This window comes from Gorilla gorilla, chromosome 1 (genome assembly GCF_029281585.2).
Source record: "Gorilla gorilla gorilla isolate KB3781 chromosome 1, NHGRI_mGorGor1-v2.1_pri, whole genome shotgun sequence".
In the NCBI taxonomy this organism is placed as follows: Eukaryota; Metazoa; Chordata; class Mammalia; order Primates; family Hominidae; genus Gorilla; species Gorilla gorilla.
The window spans coordinates 218,849,131-218,863,253 of record NC_073224.2 but is presented as its reverse complement, the minus strand read 5'-3'; the positions used below and the strand labels follow the sequence as shown (position 1 = coordinate 218,863,253).

The 14,123-nt window shown below is 37.0% G+C and overlaps 1 protein-coding gene across 37 annotated transcripts in view; it reads right to left on the bottom strand.

The window, feature by feature from the left end:
* The window catches only part of EIF4G3 (eukaryotic translation initiation factor 4 gamma 3), a 365,343-nt gene that overhangs the window by 228,959 nt on the left and 122,261 nt on the right, over positions 1 to 14,123 (bottom strand). For 36 of the 37 annotated variants that reach the window (XM_063702106.1, XM_031011513.3, XM_055386789.2 and 33 more), the window contains one exon: positions 10,729 to 10,857. The exons of the other annotated variant lie outside the window; for it this stretch is intronic. Coding sequence is in view for 26 of the 36 variants with exons in the window: in XM_031011513.3 (XP_030867373.3) it covers positions 10,729 to 10,857 (129 nt within the window). In the remaining 10 variants the exon portion in view is untranslated. The remainder of the gene's footprint in view (positions 1 to 10,728; positions 10,858 to 14,123) is intronic. 37 annotated transcript variants of the gene reach the window in all.

Sequence of the window (14,123 nt, the reverse complement as noted above, 5' to 3'; positions counted from 1 at the left end):
ATCACAAGGGCATGATTAGAGGGTTGGGACTTTCAGTCGGACCCCCAACCTCAGGGGAAGGAGAGGGGCTAAAGGTCAAGTTGATCACCAGTGGCCAACAGTTTAACCGATCATGCACATAATGAAGTCTCCAAAAAACCTAGGACACGGTTAAGTGAGCTTCTACGTAACCAAACACATGGAAGTTGCTGGAGGGTGGTGCACCAAGGAAGGGCAGAGAAGCTCTGTGCCCCTTCCCCCATACCTTACCATAGGCATCTCTTCAACTGTATCCTTTGTGATATCCTTTATAATAAACAAGTAAACATGTTTTCCTGAGATCTGTAAGCTGCTGCAGCAAATTTATCAAACCCAAAGAGGGGATCATGAGATCCCCAAATTGAAACCAGTCAGTCAAAAGTTCCAGAGGCCCGGACGTATGGCTGGTATCTGAAGGGGTGGGAAGGCAGTCTAGAGGAATGTTTTTAATCATTCTGTGTCAAGTTTAAATGCATATTCCTAGATTTTGGTTTTTGACCAATTTGAGTTGAGATTTGACCAATGAATTGAGATAATTTAACTGTGTTGTTATTACAGTTCTGTTAAAGCGAACTAAATATGGTCTGAGAAGGACTCCGTACTTCTAAATCTGAGTCCCTGTGGATGAACCCTAACACAGCTTAAAAGGCAGACAAGACTGAAAACCTAAAGAGTATGCAGCTGTAAAAACAGCTGAGTCTTGGCCAATCCCAGCAGCCATACTTCAACCAATCATAGACTGCTGAGTGTTCAAACAAGGCAAACGTCACCCTGTAACCAATTCAGGTGTTTCTGTACCTCACTTCTGATTTTTTTTTTTAACACTTTCCCTTTTTTTGGTCTATAAATTTGTTCTGATCAGAAGGTACCCCTAGAGTCTCTCTGAATTTGCCGTGATTCTGGGGGATGCCTGCACCAGTCGTTCACTGCTCAATTAAACTCCTTTAAATTTAATTCGACTACGTTTTAATTTTAACAGTTATGAATATGTTTCACAGTCCAGATGTCTTATCACATTTACTTTGTATTTCCCCTTTCCTGACTTTCTCTCAGGGATGTCAGCTGCTTTCTGCAGTTATTAATCTCTAGATTACCTCCGCATCCTCCTTTTTATTTTTATTTTTTGTAGAGACCAAGTCTCACTATGCTGCTCAGGCTCATCTCGAACTCCTGGGCTCAAGCTATCCTTCCACCTCAGGCTCCCAAAGTGCTAGGATTACAGGTGTGAACCACAATGCCCAGCCTCAGCATCCCCCTTATTAATCATTCAGCCAGTATAACAAATTCATGTATTAAAAATCCTCTCCATTTGAAATAGTTTAGTGTAATTTATTTCTTACTATAAGACTATGACAACTGCACTAAACAGGCATGTGAAAATTTGAAACTGAACTATAAAAGAAGATGGGCAATTTTCATGGTGATCAAGAGTAGTAAGATGTGGAGTAATAAACAGAATTTTGAATAATATAGTGTAGTACTTGAAACTGGAGAAACACTGGCAGTGAAGAGAAATGGAAATATGTTTTACATGAAAAGTATAACAAAATGTTGGCAACGTGGTTTCTGCAATATGTCACCTACTTAGGGGTTTTCTATGAAACAAACTACTTTACAGAGAACACACACACAAGGGAGACAGAATTCAGATAGCTTGAGAGTTCATCATTCTTCACAGAGAAAAGGGTCCATCAACTGATGAAAAGCTTGGAAATCAGACTTAGCCCTTCGTGTTACATTATAAGCATGACTAGACATTAGAGGAAAAAAAAACGTAAATAAATGTATGCACTGAGAAAAAAAGTTTGTTGGTTTAGTGAGTAAATTATAACAAATTTCTTTTCTTTTCTTTTCTTTTTTTTTGGAGACAGGGTCTCACTCTGCCGCCAAAGCTGGAGTGCAGTGGCACAAGCATGGCTCACTGCAGCCTTGACCTTCTGGACTCAGGGGATGCTCCCACTTTAGCTTCCCAATCAGGTGAGACGAGAGGCCCACGCCGCCATACCCGGCTAATTTTTGTAGAGATGGGGTTTCCCCACGTTGCCCAGACTGGTCTGAAACTCCTGAGCGCAAGCGAACTGCCCACCTCAGCCTCCCAAAGTGCTGGGATTATAAGCATGAGCCACCTCACCCAGCCCAACATTTTCATTTTCTAATAGTCGTTCTATATATCAATTTATAATATTCATTCTTTATACTTAATTGATTCTATTTGCTTTAAATATAACTAAGTTAATCTCTCTTTACTATTCATTGAGAAAATTTAAAATGACCATCATCTACAAGATGTGTGTGTTATTGACTTTTTATTGATTGCTGAGTCACTGAAATTCACAGTTCTTAGTTCTATAAAGATAGCTAGCCTTTGTATACTACATTTTATAGTTTGTGACTTTTAAGTAAATTTTTTCATTTGATCCCTTATAAAAACAGTCCTGAATCAAGCTTGTCCTCTCATTTCTCTCCCAGCAATCGGCATGCTCCCGTCCACTACAATAAATCTGAAAAGACATATATACCCATTTGCCTGACTAAACTCAAGACAATATTATACATGTCTACTACGGTACTTAACCTCTCTGCTGAGCTTTCTCTCAGAGTTCTGTCTGCTCACTTCCCCACAACACGCTCTGAATCACATATACATTTTTGCAGGAACTATCACAAGCACTTTAAATTGAAGAGTCAAACTGCACAATTTCTTCATTATTCTTAAAACTTACCTGTTCTGTTTCTCATCCTAAAATTTACTGACACATGCTAATCTCTGCAGCTGAACTGAATTAGCAATTTTCAGAACCATAAAAATCTAAAAATCTGAATGTCACAACCAGATAAAAAATAAATTAGTGGCACTAAAGTGAGTTTTTCCCCCAAATCTATGGGAAATAAATGAAGTGTGATATTCCCAAGAGGTAAACTGGCAAGAAAAATGCTGGCAGAGTTTTTCATGACTTCTTAAAACAGATGAGAGGTAGCCAGAGAAATAAACAAGAGTCTCCCAGGATGCATCCAAAAGAAACAGCTGTTCAAATGTAAAAGACAAAATCCTAAACCTTTTTCCTTTGACAGGATTTAAGTGAAAATGAACATCATCAACAAAAGACTGAGCCTACATAAAACAGAAGTAAAGAAATGCTTACAAAATCACAATCAGTTTGGTTCTTACAAAATTCTTTAGCTTGCTGTAATAGTGCTGAATTAATACTTAGATAAAATGTGGGTTCCAGCCATGTGAATTTGCCAAACAGAATGTAAAACTTAGGGTGAGAAGTCTGAAAAATAATTGTACTTAACCATCACTCTTGCAGCAACATTTAAAAACTAACCACAGAAATGTCAAAAGAAAATAAATGGAATTCTTTTCAGCTACAGGCAATACAAAGAGAAGTATAATCAAACATATAAAAGCTGCTTTAGGCACATTTCAAGGTAAGTTACAGGACTGCATAAAAGATTAAACACCTAGGCCAGGCACGGTGGCTCACACCTGTAATCCTAGCACTCTGTGAGGCCAAGGCAGGCGGGTTGCTTGAACTCAGGAGTTCGAGACCAGCCTGAGCAACATGAGGAAACCCAGTTTCTACAAAGAAATACAAAAAGTCAGTTAGTCCCAGCTACTCTCAGGAGGCTAAGGCAGGAGGATAGCTTGAGCCTGGGAGGTGGAGACTGCAGTGAGCAGAAAACACACTGCACTCCAGTTTGGGTGACAGAGTGAAACCTTTGCAAAAAAAAAAAAAAAAAAGGAAGGATGGAAAGAAAGAGAGAGAGAGAGAGAGAGAGATGAAACACCTATTAGAAAAACATTTGGTCAAGGTTGCTTTATAAATATGGTTGCAACTAATTTTTTAAATAAAAACAAAAAATGACCAAAAGAGCTGAACACTCTTCCAATCAAGTATCACATTAAAATAAATCTCAGCAATTAGAAAAGCCTACCATGATTCTTTGGAAGCTGCATTCATGGTACATGGGGACTTGGTGTGGGTTTGGACACCTGCAGTACTGACTGCACTGAGTTGGTCCCCTTGGTGACAAATCCTCCATTTGGTTTTTTTAAGTTGATAATATGTGTAAGTTCTTAAAAATCTACTTTTTTTAAAAGTGTCAACAAATATTGTCATTAAACACTTTACAAATAACATGACTTTGCAAATGTCATTGAAAGTTACAAAGGCCTATAAAATATTCATATTTATATTTGTGATATGCTAAAGAGTCCTGGTAAGCTCAAATACTGCCTTAGATGGACATGATGTGTTTCAAAGTGGGGGCCATGGAGAGTGTAAAAACTATAAATTTTGCTTTTTTTAAATTAAATTCGATACTCATCTATTTCAACAATGAAATGTGATGTTTTCTTAAAGCAAATTTTCACAGCTTCCTCTACTTTATCATGGTTAACAGGTGTGCATCAAACTCAGAATTTATATTCTTCACAAAAGGTAACAAAAAGAAAAAAAAGCATATGTAGTAAGGAAAAATCACTATTAAACTTCATTCTTTTTTTTTTTTTTTCCTTTGAGACAGGGTCTCACTCTGCCACCCAGGCTGGAGTGTTATGGTGTGATCCCAGCTCACTGCAGCCTCAACATCCCAGTCTCAAGCGATCCTCTCACCTCAGCCTCCCAAGTAGCTGGGACTACAAGTGTGTGCCATCACACCTAGCTAGTATTTTTTACATCTTTTGTAGAGACAGGGTCTCAGAAGGGCACCATGGCTCAAGCCTATAATCCCACTACTTTGTGAGGCTGAGGCTGGAGGACTGTATGAGGCCAGGATTTAGAAACAAAACCTGCCTTGGCAACAAAGCAAGTCCCATCTCTGCAAAAAATTTAAAAATTAGTCAGCCATCATGGAGCTTGCATACAGTCCCAGCTGTCTGAAGAACTGCTTGAGTCCAGGGGGTCAAGGCTGCAGTGAGCTATGATCACACTGCTGCACTCCAGCCTGGGTGACAGAGTGAGGCCCTGTCTCTAAAAATAAAAAATAAATAAAAAAACAGCTTACAAAGGCTGGAGCAGTCAGTCAATGAACAATTATGAGACAACACAGAGAAATTCTCCTTAGTAAATAAAACAAGATTCCCGGAAGCTGGATAAAGCAAAAATGGGTGTTGGGACCATTCATCATTTGAAACTCATCCTTTACTAATGATGAAAATTGTGGTGTAACAATAAGCATCACGATCAAGCAATACTCCTCACTGAAGAACTCTGCTTAGTATTTCCAGAGACAATAAAGAATCTAACCAGTGGATCATATACCATCACCATCTCAGCTACTATATATTATATGCTATAGAAGGAGTTCCTCTCCCAGAAAAAAACAGAGAGCCAAATGAAATCCAGAAACAGCAGGCAGATAACACCTATTACCTCACTTCTTTGGCATCATTTTGAGCATGTCTTCTCACTTAATTACTGTGAATATAGCTCCAAAAGCCTGGAAGTCTAGACAATGATGCCAAGAGAAAAAAGAAAAGACCTAGATTTTGATCCTAGTTAATCAGCGCCAGTTTGGTTTGTTTTGTAATTGCTACTTCGTGAAAATTAACTAAGTTAAAGCAAATGTGCATCACCAATTAAGCAATAAGTAGGAGTCTCTTTTGTTTTTACTTATCTTGAGAAGTAATTTTAAATAATTCAAACTTCTCTTAAAAAAAAAAAACAGAATGAAACAAGGCAAAGTTTGGGTAATTTTAAATCTAAAATAGTTTTATAATTTTCCATAACAACAACTGGCTACTTTCAAGTTAGTGTCCAAAACCCACGGAAGTCTTAAAGAAAATTCTGATCTCATCTAACAAAAGCTGCTCATTCACAAAGAAGAAAACTGGGCATTAATAGGAACTTCCATAAGTTAAACTATAAAACAGTGGTAGGAGGGTTGGAACTCTAGAGAGTCTCTTCTCCTGACTCCCTAGAGTGCACTTCCCCAGGGAGATTTACTTTGCAATCTGCCACCAAAAGATACTTTCAAATTCCAAACTATTTACTCTTCCCAGAGAACAGACATGCTGGGTTTCAAGATTGTTCAAAAGTGTTGCCATTTCAGGGAAACTGAAAAGAATCTATGCCTATAAAGACTCCATCTCACCAATTTACCATTGTCTGAAATGTCACAGTCTAAAGTCTTTGACTAATTAAACAAAATCTCCAGAGAGGACAAAGCTAGAAAGAACTACAGCTCATGTAAAAAAGGGAAATGCACATTACGCCTTAAAACTTGGCACATACACAGGTGTGGTGAAGCACCTGTGGATGTGTAAAATCCTGTCTTAACAAAGAAGCAGGTAATGAGATTGCAGAGGACATTGGCAACAATATTCTTCATTTTCCCTCTTTCATGTTTCAAAGTTATGAAGTTCACTTTTCTTCAGCTTAGCTTCTTTCACTTAGACCTTAGTAGATTGAGTGTCAAACATTGAGTCACAGACATAGGTAGTTACTTTGGACAAAAAGATTTAATTCACAGAAGAAGGGGAGACTGTCACATCAAAAAGGACATGTAGCTAAAAAATAGTTTCTTTGATCTTATCCTCAGTTGACTGAATCTGTTTTGTATAGAAGAATAAAACAAATTACCGCCAACAGAAAATAACCAAGCCTAATATCCTACTTTTATCCGAACATCAGAAAAGGCAAAGACATGGAAGACATTTCAAACTCTTGGAGATAGCTTCTAAGTTTCACACTAAATCTCGACAGGTAGCCAAATAAAAGAATTAGCAGGCAAGGATACATGCACACACACACATACATATATATAAATCTTGAGGAGAACCAAGTCTGGCAGGAATACAAATAATAAATGCACTTACTAAATTTAGGAAATCCTGTTCTGAGGCAGGAATTTACACAACCATCGTAACAACGCTCTTACAGGGCAGTAGAATTCTAATTTCCCCCTATATGACAGATGAAGAAACGAAGTTCCAGAGATATTAAATAATTTATCCAATATCATATAACCAGAAAGTAACAAAGCCAGCCCTAGAACCTATGGTTTGACTTCAAGCCTATAATCCCTTCCCCTCTATTTTGAACGCTCTTCTTTCCATTACCATCCATGAACTTGGTGGGGCACAGAGATATGACTAAGAAAATGTCTTTCCAAAAGAAACACAATTGTCTTAAGACCACCCTCCCATGGAAGCTCATCAAATAATCACAAAAGATTAATCACGGAAAAGAGAAGAGACTAAAGCCATCACCACATCAAGACAGACTTTTCATTTTACTTCTGGGGGTAACTCTTAGGAGATTTAACATTCATAAGACAACCTTTGCTCACACTGAAGTCTCATTCCTCACCTTCCCACCACCTCCCAGGAGCTCAGAGGAACTTTGTCTAAGACTATTGTAATTTGGACTCATTCATTTCACCTAAAAACCATTTACTTCCCCTCTAAAACTCCCGATAGCCCATTCCCCACCCTGCTTCCCTCTTCCCTATGAAGAGGGTACTCAAGCCCTCAACCATCTCTCCCTTCTTTGTGTTTCATATGTGTAGGACTCTCATGTGTCCACGCACATTGATAAATCTGTATGCCTTTTTCTCCTATTAATCTATCATCAGCATTTCAGCAAACCCTCAGAGTGGGCAGAAGGGAAGCTTTGCATCTGCCCCTACAAACTGTTTCAACTGTGAAACCTAAAAAAAACTTGAGTTTCCCATGGAACTCTTCATTTTTCCAGGTATGCTAGTTTAGAAAAACTTCCTCACCATATCAACAAGTGTTAACATATTGCTAGGAGACAGATGAATCCATAGAGGCTTCCCTCTGTCTGAAAGGATGGAGGGGAAAAAAGGGCATTGAACCAGGTGTGATTTACTGGGTTCATTCATCAGATTAGGCAAAATGGTGGCAAAACAGACCACAAAAGAATGCAACACAATATTTGGTGGCCATTCTCCCTGGTATTCATGTACTCTGGTTTCTAAAGGCACCTGGTAAAATGGCATAAAACAGCACTTGAGGATTCAACAAGTGAGATGCTAGGAGACCATCTTTTCTTAAATGCAAACTATGCATTTGCGAGCAGCCTATCTTTCAGAAAACTTAAGTCCTTTGGGCCAACTGCTTGGGTCAAATCACAACTTGAAACAGTAAGAATTTCAAATGGAAAACTAAGCTATTTCCCTTACATGCCAGTTATCAACTGCTTGTCTTTCATATCAAAATTCACCCTGTTTGCCTGTAATAAGAAAATGGATCTGAGCTCTATAAATATTTTAACATTTCAGCTGACACAACATTAAGTTTTGTCAGTAGAAGGCTCTAGAGATATGTAGGAGGAAAGGGTTTTGCTCCCTGGTTCCTGGTTGCTCCTGCAGCCCAGATAGCTTCTCCAAAAGATGGCTTCTCTAGTGACTAGCTCCCCTCATGGACATAGCTTCATCAGAGCAAGATTTCTGCTTCAGTGCACAGCAAGCAACAGTACCCAGCAGCCAAGAGCTACCCCTGGTATTTCCTCAGGAAGACACGCAGCACAGTGGCTTTTCTAAGAAACCTCCCTGCGAACAGCTTTCCCTCGGCACCCTAGAGGGCAGAATTCTCACAAGTTCTGAGGGTGGATTTTCAGTAAGTTCCACTGAAATGGCACCACTCCCATTCAGAAAGCCACACCATGCCCTCTCCAACAAGGTCAAGATCTTAGCCCAGGGTAGGGGTAGCAGTCTCTCACCTAAAACTACCACAAAAAATAAGAGGTAGGTTTGGTAGGCCTTTTTTGGATGTAGAGGCAACATATATACTACATCTGAATGTGCCACCTTAACCGACTACAGTCACCTAGGAAGTTTCCAATTTTGAGTAGGGAACACAATATACAAAGGTTATACAGCAAATTTGGGATGGGCAGTGCAAGCTGCTCTACCACTTGGGACTTCTGATCCAGTGGATCTAATGTTTTGAGTTGTCTGTGGGAAACAGACATGCAGTAAGGAGCCTTTTAGCCAGTGTGCCCTGCATCAGCTCTTGGCTATAAGAGATTGGTGCTGGAGAAGAAAGCTTTCCCCAATACTTCATAGGGCACATTTCCAGCAAGTTCCAGAACAAAGAGTTTCAGCAAGTTCTGAACAGCACCACAGTGGCTCTTCTACCACAGCCTTTGGCTCAACCCTACAGAGAAAGGCTCCCTATCTGAGCCTCTACTCAGCCCTAAGGTAAGCATTTGCTCTTTATATCTTATATTCTTGAGAGTGCATAGTTTTTCTCTCCTGATTAGACTCAGATTAATACACCTTAATAGTAAGTTGAGAGGTTGTGTTCAGTCTAAGAAACCCTACACAGGAACCTCATTTAAACAATCAGGAGCTCATTTTGTTTTGTTTTCAATGCTTAAAACTCAAAATTATATAGGAATGATTTAGACTAAGTTTAGGTATAGCACTAAGTTCTTGACAAACTTATATTCATTAATAGGGCCATTTCAGTCATGGTTTGGCAAACTGTACATTCCTTTTCCAAACATTCTATAGTCTAAAATATAATTAATCAGCACATGGCCAGGAGATCAAGGCCAATCTGAGCAACATAGCAAGACCCCATCTCTACAAAAAATTTAACCAAAAAAAAAAAATTAGCCGGGCATGGTGGCACGAGCCTGTGGTCTCAGCTAACTGGGAAGCTGAGGCAAGAAGATCACTTGAGCCCAGGAGTTAGAGGTTACAGGGAGCTATGATCATGCCACTGTACCCCAGCCTTGGCCACGGAGCAAGACCCTGTCTCTAAAAAAATAATAAGGAATAAAAATTGTCCCTAAAAAATAATGAAGAATAAAAAATAAAATCAGCCCCTAACTTATAATCACCACCTTTAGCATTATTTTTAGTAATTCCTGATCTCTCCTATTATTCAAGCTCTAAAAGGCCTAAAATATGGAGGCTAAAATCACAAATAATGTTATAAAAATGATTTTCATTATCAAAAGAGTAGCTGTTACATGTAAATACTAATCATCTCACACAGTTAGCTCAACGTTATTGGCTTGACTCAGTCCACATTCTGTAAGGGACTTTGTAACTCTAGCCAACTTTTAACCACAAGGAAATCCAAACAAGCTTGCAACAGTAGGTCGGTGCAAGCTAAACAATATATCTTGGCAAACAGCTTAAGTGCAAGGAACACATAGGAACATCCTCCTTAAACAGTGTCTGAACGTCTGTTGTTACTATTAAGTAGAAATACACTAAGGAGTTCACAATTCTTTTAACAGTTCAACAAAAACTTAAGCCTATCAAATTACAATAATCGACTTAGAAAACAACCAAACCAACAAACAAAAAATCCCACTGATGCTACTCAAGAGGGGAAGACACCAAGTTTTCACATAAGTAGAAAATAACCATTAATGCTTCACCCAAAAGGGGTGCGAGACGGTAGCAGATTAAGCATCGAAAAGCAAATCAGTGCTTTGTGGGGGGTTTTCCAGTAAACTTTAGAATAAAACTCTAACTTCTTAAACAATGAAAATGAAAACTAAATATCACTGACAGTTAATTTTTAATGACTTCAAAATGAAATGTGTGAAATTTGTTAGTAGCCATCTTTATGAACGGTTAAGTCTGAAAAGATGCCAAAGACAAACTTGAAATTACTATACAAGTAATGTTTTATGTTACTGCTTAGGAGTCTCTTTAGAAAAACAAAAATGATGCTTTTACAGGGACATTTCCTATTTTTTTAAAAAAGGTTTATCTTACTTGAGAGAGTCCAGGGGACGATGCATGTCCCGGGGGCGTTGCCGCAAGATTTGGATGCCCCTTGTTTATTTCATGTGCTGAATAAGGGGATGGGGTAGGGGTTCCCGGCTGTCTTGCCACTTGTGTTACCTGTGAGGAAATCAATATTTAGTAAGAACATTATATTAGTAAATCAATCTTAATAAATACAGCTGAACTATCTGATTTTTAATTGGATTTCCTACCTCACAACTTACACTAAAATAAGCACCAGACTGAACACTTAAAATTTTTAAAATTGAAAAAAATAGAATTCTTTAAAAATATATACATGAATATTCTCATCAATTTGATAAAAGATTCTTGAAGCATGATCTCAAAACCAAAAATCATAAAGGAAAACACATGCTACAGGAAAGAAACAATACTTCAAACTACAAACTGTATGATACCATTTTGTAAAAGGAACAGAAAAGAAATAAATGGTTGAAAGAGGAAGGAGATGACTACAGAAGAGGAACAAGGAGATTTTTGAGGGTGACAGAACTGTTCTGTATCATGCTTACAGTGAGAATTGAATGTCTCTGCTTGTCAAGACTTATGGACGTATACACTAAAAAGGGTGAATTTTACTAAATTACATCTCAATAAATCTAAACTCCAAAAATGGCAAGTTACTTATACGACATAATCTTATTTTTGTCTTTAAAAACATATATCTGGCCAGATGCTGTGGCTTATGCCTGTAATCTCAGCACTTTGGGAGGCCAACACAGGAAGACTGCCTAAGAACAGAAGTTTCAGACCAGCCTGTGCAACATAGCAAGACTTCAACCGTATTAAAAAAAAAAAAAAATTTTTTTCATTAGCTAGGCATGGTGGCATCCACCTGTAGACATAGCTACTTGGGAAGCTGAGGCAAAAGGACTGCTTGGGCCCAGGAGTTCAAGGCTTACAGTGAGCTATGATCACACCACTGTACTACAACCTGGGTGACAGAGGAAAACCCTATCTCTTTAAATACAAAAAAATTTTTAAAAAGGACATCTAAATATGAATATACATACACATGTGTAGGAATATTTCTATACACATTATTTGTTTACGTATGCATATAATACACACACATACATCTAAAAACATGTATATGTAATATTTTTAAAGATCTGTAAAGAGATATACCAAAATCTTAACAGAAAGCATTATAGGTATTTATTTTCTCATTTATATTTTCTAATATAATACAATAATCACAAATTTATACAACTGAAAAATAATCAGCATGTTTTTATGTAACCAAAAATTTCATTTTCTCCGTTTTTTGCAGGCAATAAATTGCTCATCAGCCCATACGGATATGAAACCACTTTACTCAGACCCCTAGTGGAAGTGTCTACCAATCAATCCTAGCCAGCTCTTCCTTCTCATAGACTAATGCAGACTTAACACTGATGGTTTTGCAAACTTTCATGAATTATGGGCAGTTCTGTCCTCTGCCAAAATGAAAGAAGTCATTCTCCTTAAGCAATAGTTCTTAAATTTGAGAGGAACACAAACCCTTTGCCAATCTAGCATAAAATACAGACTTCTCAGAATCGTGTTATTAAATACATAAAATACATAGGATTATGACAACAAATGATCTATATTGAAATACAGGTATAAAAATATTAAAACAAATTCCTGACATAGTAATATATGTTCTTCATTGGTGTGTTAAAAATAATAACTAATAGCAATTGTTGTCTATATTCGTAATGCAAAGAAATGCTAAAATTCCTCATTAGACATATTCTCTATTTTCAGTTCATAGGTCTTCTGAATTTTATCATACAGTTAAAAACTCTGCTCAGGGAAAAAGGAAAATGGCCTGGAATTCACTCAGTCAAAAGGTCTGAAGAAAATCTAGTCCCTGGTACTCTAACCTTCAAATCACTTATAACTCTCTAAACAGATATAAACATCTTCAGGATCAGCTACCTGATCCCAATACTGAAATCAAATGGGCTCACACAGAACTAACTAGAACCAAAAGCTTACGAGTTAAAAGACACATAGATGATGCTACCATATGACCAAAGATTAACACTTAAAATAATTGTATCTAGTTTCATCCTTGTTTTTTAAATAACTTTGATTATGATTTTCTCGGGAAAATTTTGTTTCCAATTTTGAGTGACTATTACATTTATAAGGGCATAAAGTTTACCATGAAATGTAACAGCATATATAAATCTCACCAAGGAAATTTTTCAAAGGAGAAAAGTTGGATTGCTCTTTAACCATCTACTTTAGAAAATTAATAATCAGAAATGAAGAGCTCTTATAAGAAAATTTCTTACAACAAAGCTTATGAATTTATATTATTTCCCATGTTTTAGAATTATTTTGATATTTTGCTAAAGTAAAACCTCAATATGAATACACATTTTTAACACGGGAAAAATTCTGTACAGTGAAATACAGTGAAAATAAAAAGAGAGCAAAGAAGTTAACTATATAAAATCTATCTTAGACCAGTTTTATGATTTATTCTCATAAAAATTAAATACCAAATTTGCCCATGACAATTAAATCACAGTAAATTTTTAAATTACTATTGATAAAAAATATTAAAATACATTGTATGTTTATCAATTAAACTAACAAAAGTAAGTTAAAATAAAATCTTTGCCCCATTATTGGCAGGGATCTAAGGAAACAGGACACAGATAAAATACTGTGAATGGGTTACTTTACTATCTTCCCAGGATTACAGAGCAATGTGTCACCAAGTGCTTCAAAACCATCACCCCAAAATTATTTCACTTTAGAGTACATACCCTAAAGAAAATCTCACCTCAAAAATCAGGAACTTAAAGATATATCCAGTGCATTTCACATGATGGCAAAAACAGGTAGAAATAGCAACCAATGGGAAAATGAAGTAACATAACTGAACTAAATATATAAAAAATATAAACCTGTACAATAGTATCAATAGAAATATATGAAATAATTAGGAATAATAAACGGAAAATACATCTGCAGAGTTGTAAAGACTGTAAGCTATGTTTCTTACAGAACTGTAAAGAGGTACTGACATATACTAAAGAATACTGAAAGAACAATTTAAATTATTACACATAAAATTAGTATCCATTGGTTTGTCAGAAAACTATTATATTGACCCATAAAACACAAATGTTTGAGAGAAAGAGAAAAAGCATTGTGCCAAAGCCAAAAGTGCTGTTCTTTCTACATAAAAAGCTTCCCTAAAGGAAACACCAATGAAAAACAACTTTCAGGGGTATATCCCTATGGTATGCATCCTTTGCAACTCTAAATAGTTCTGCCAAACTGGTAATCCTTTGGTATCAGATATTCTAAAAAGGCACTTCCTCCTAAATTTGGGGATGTCTACTAATAAAAGCAGG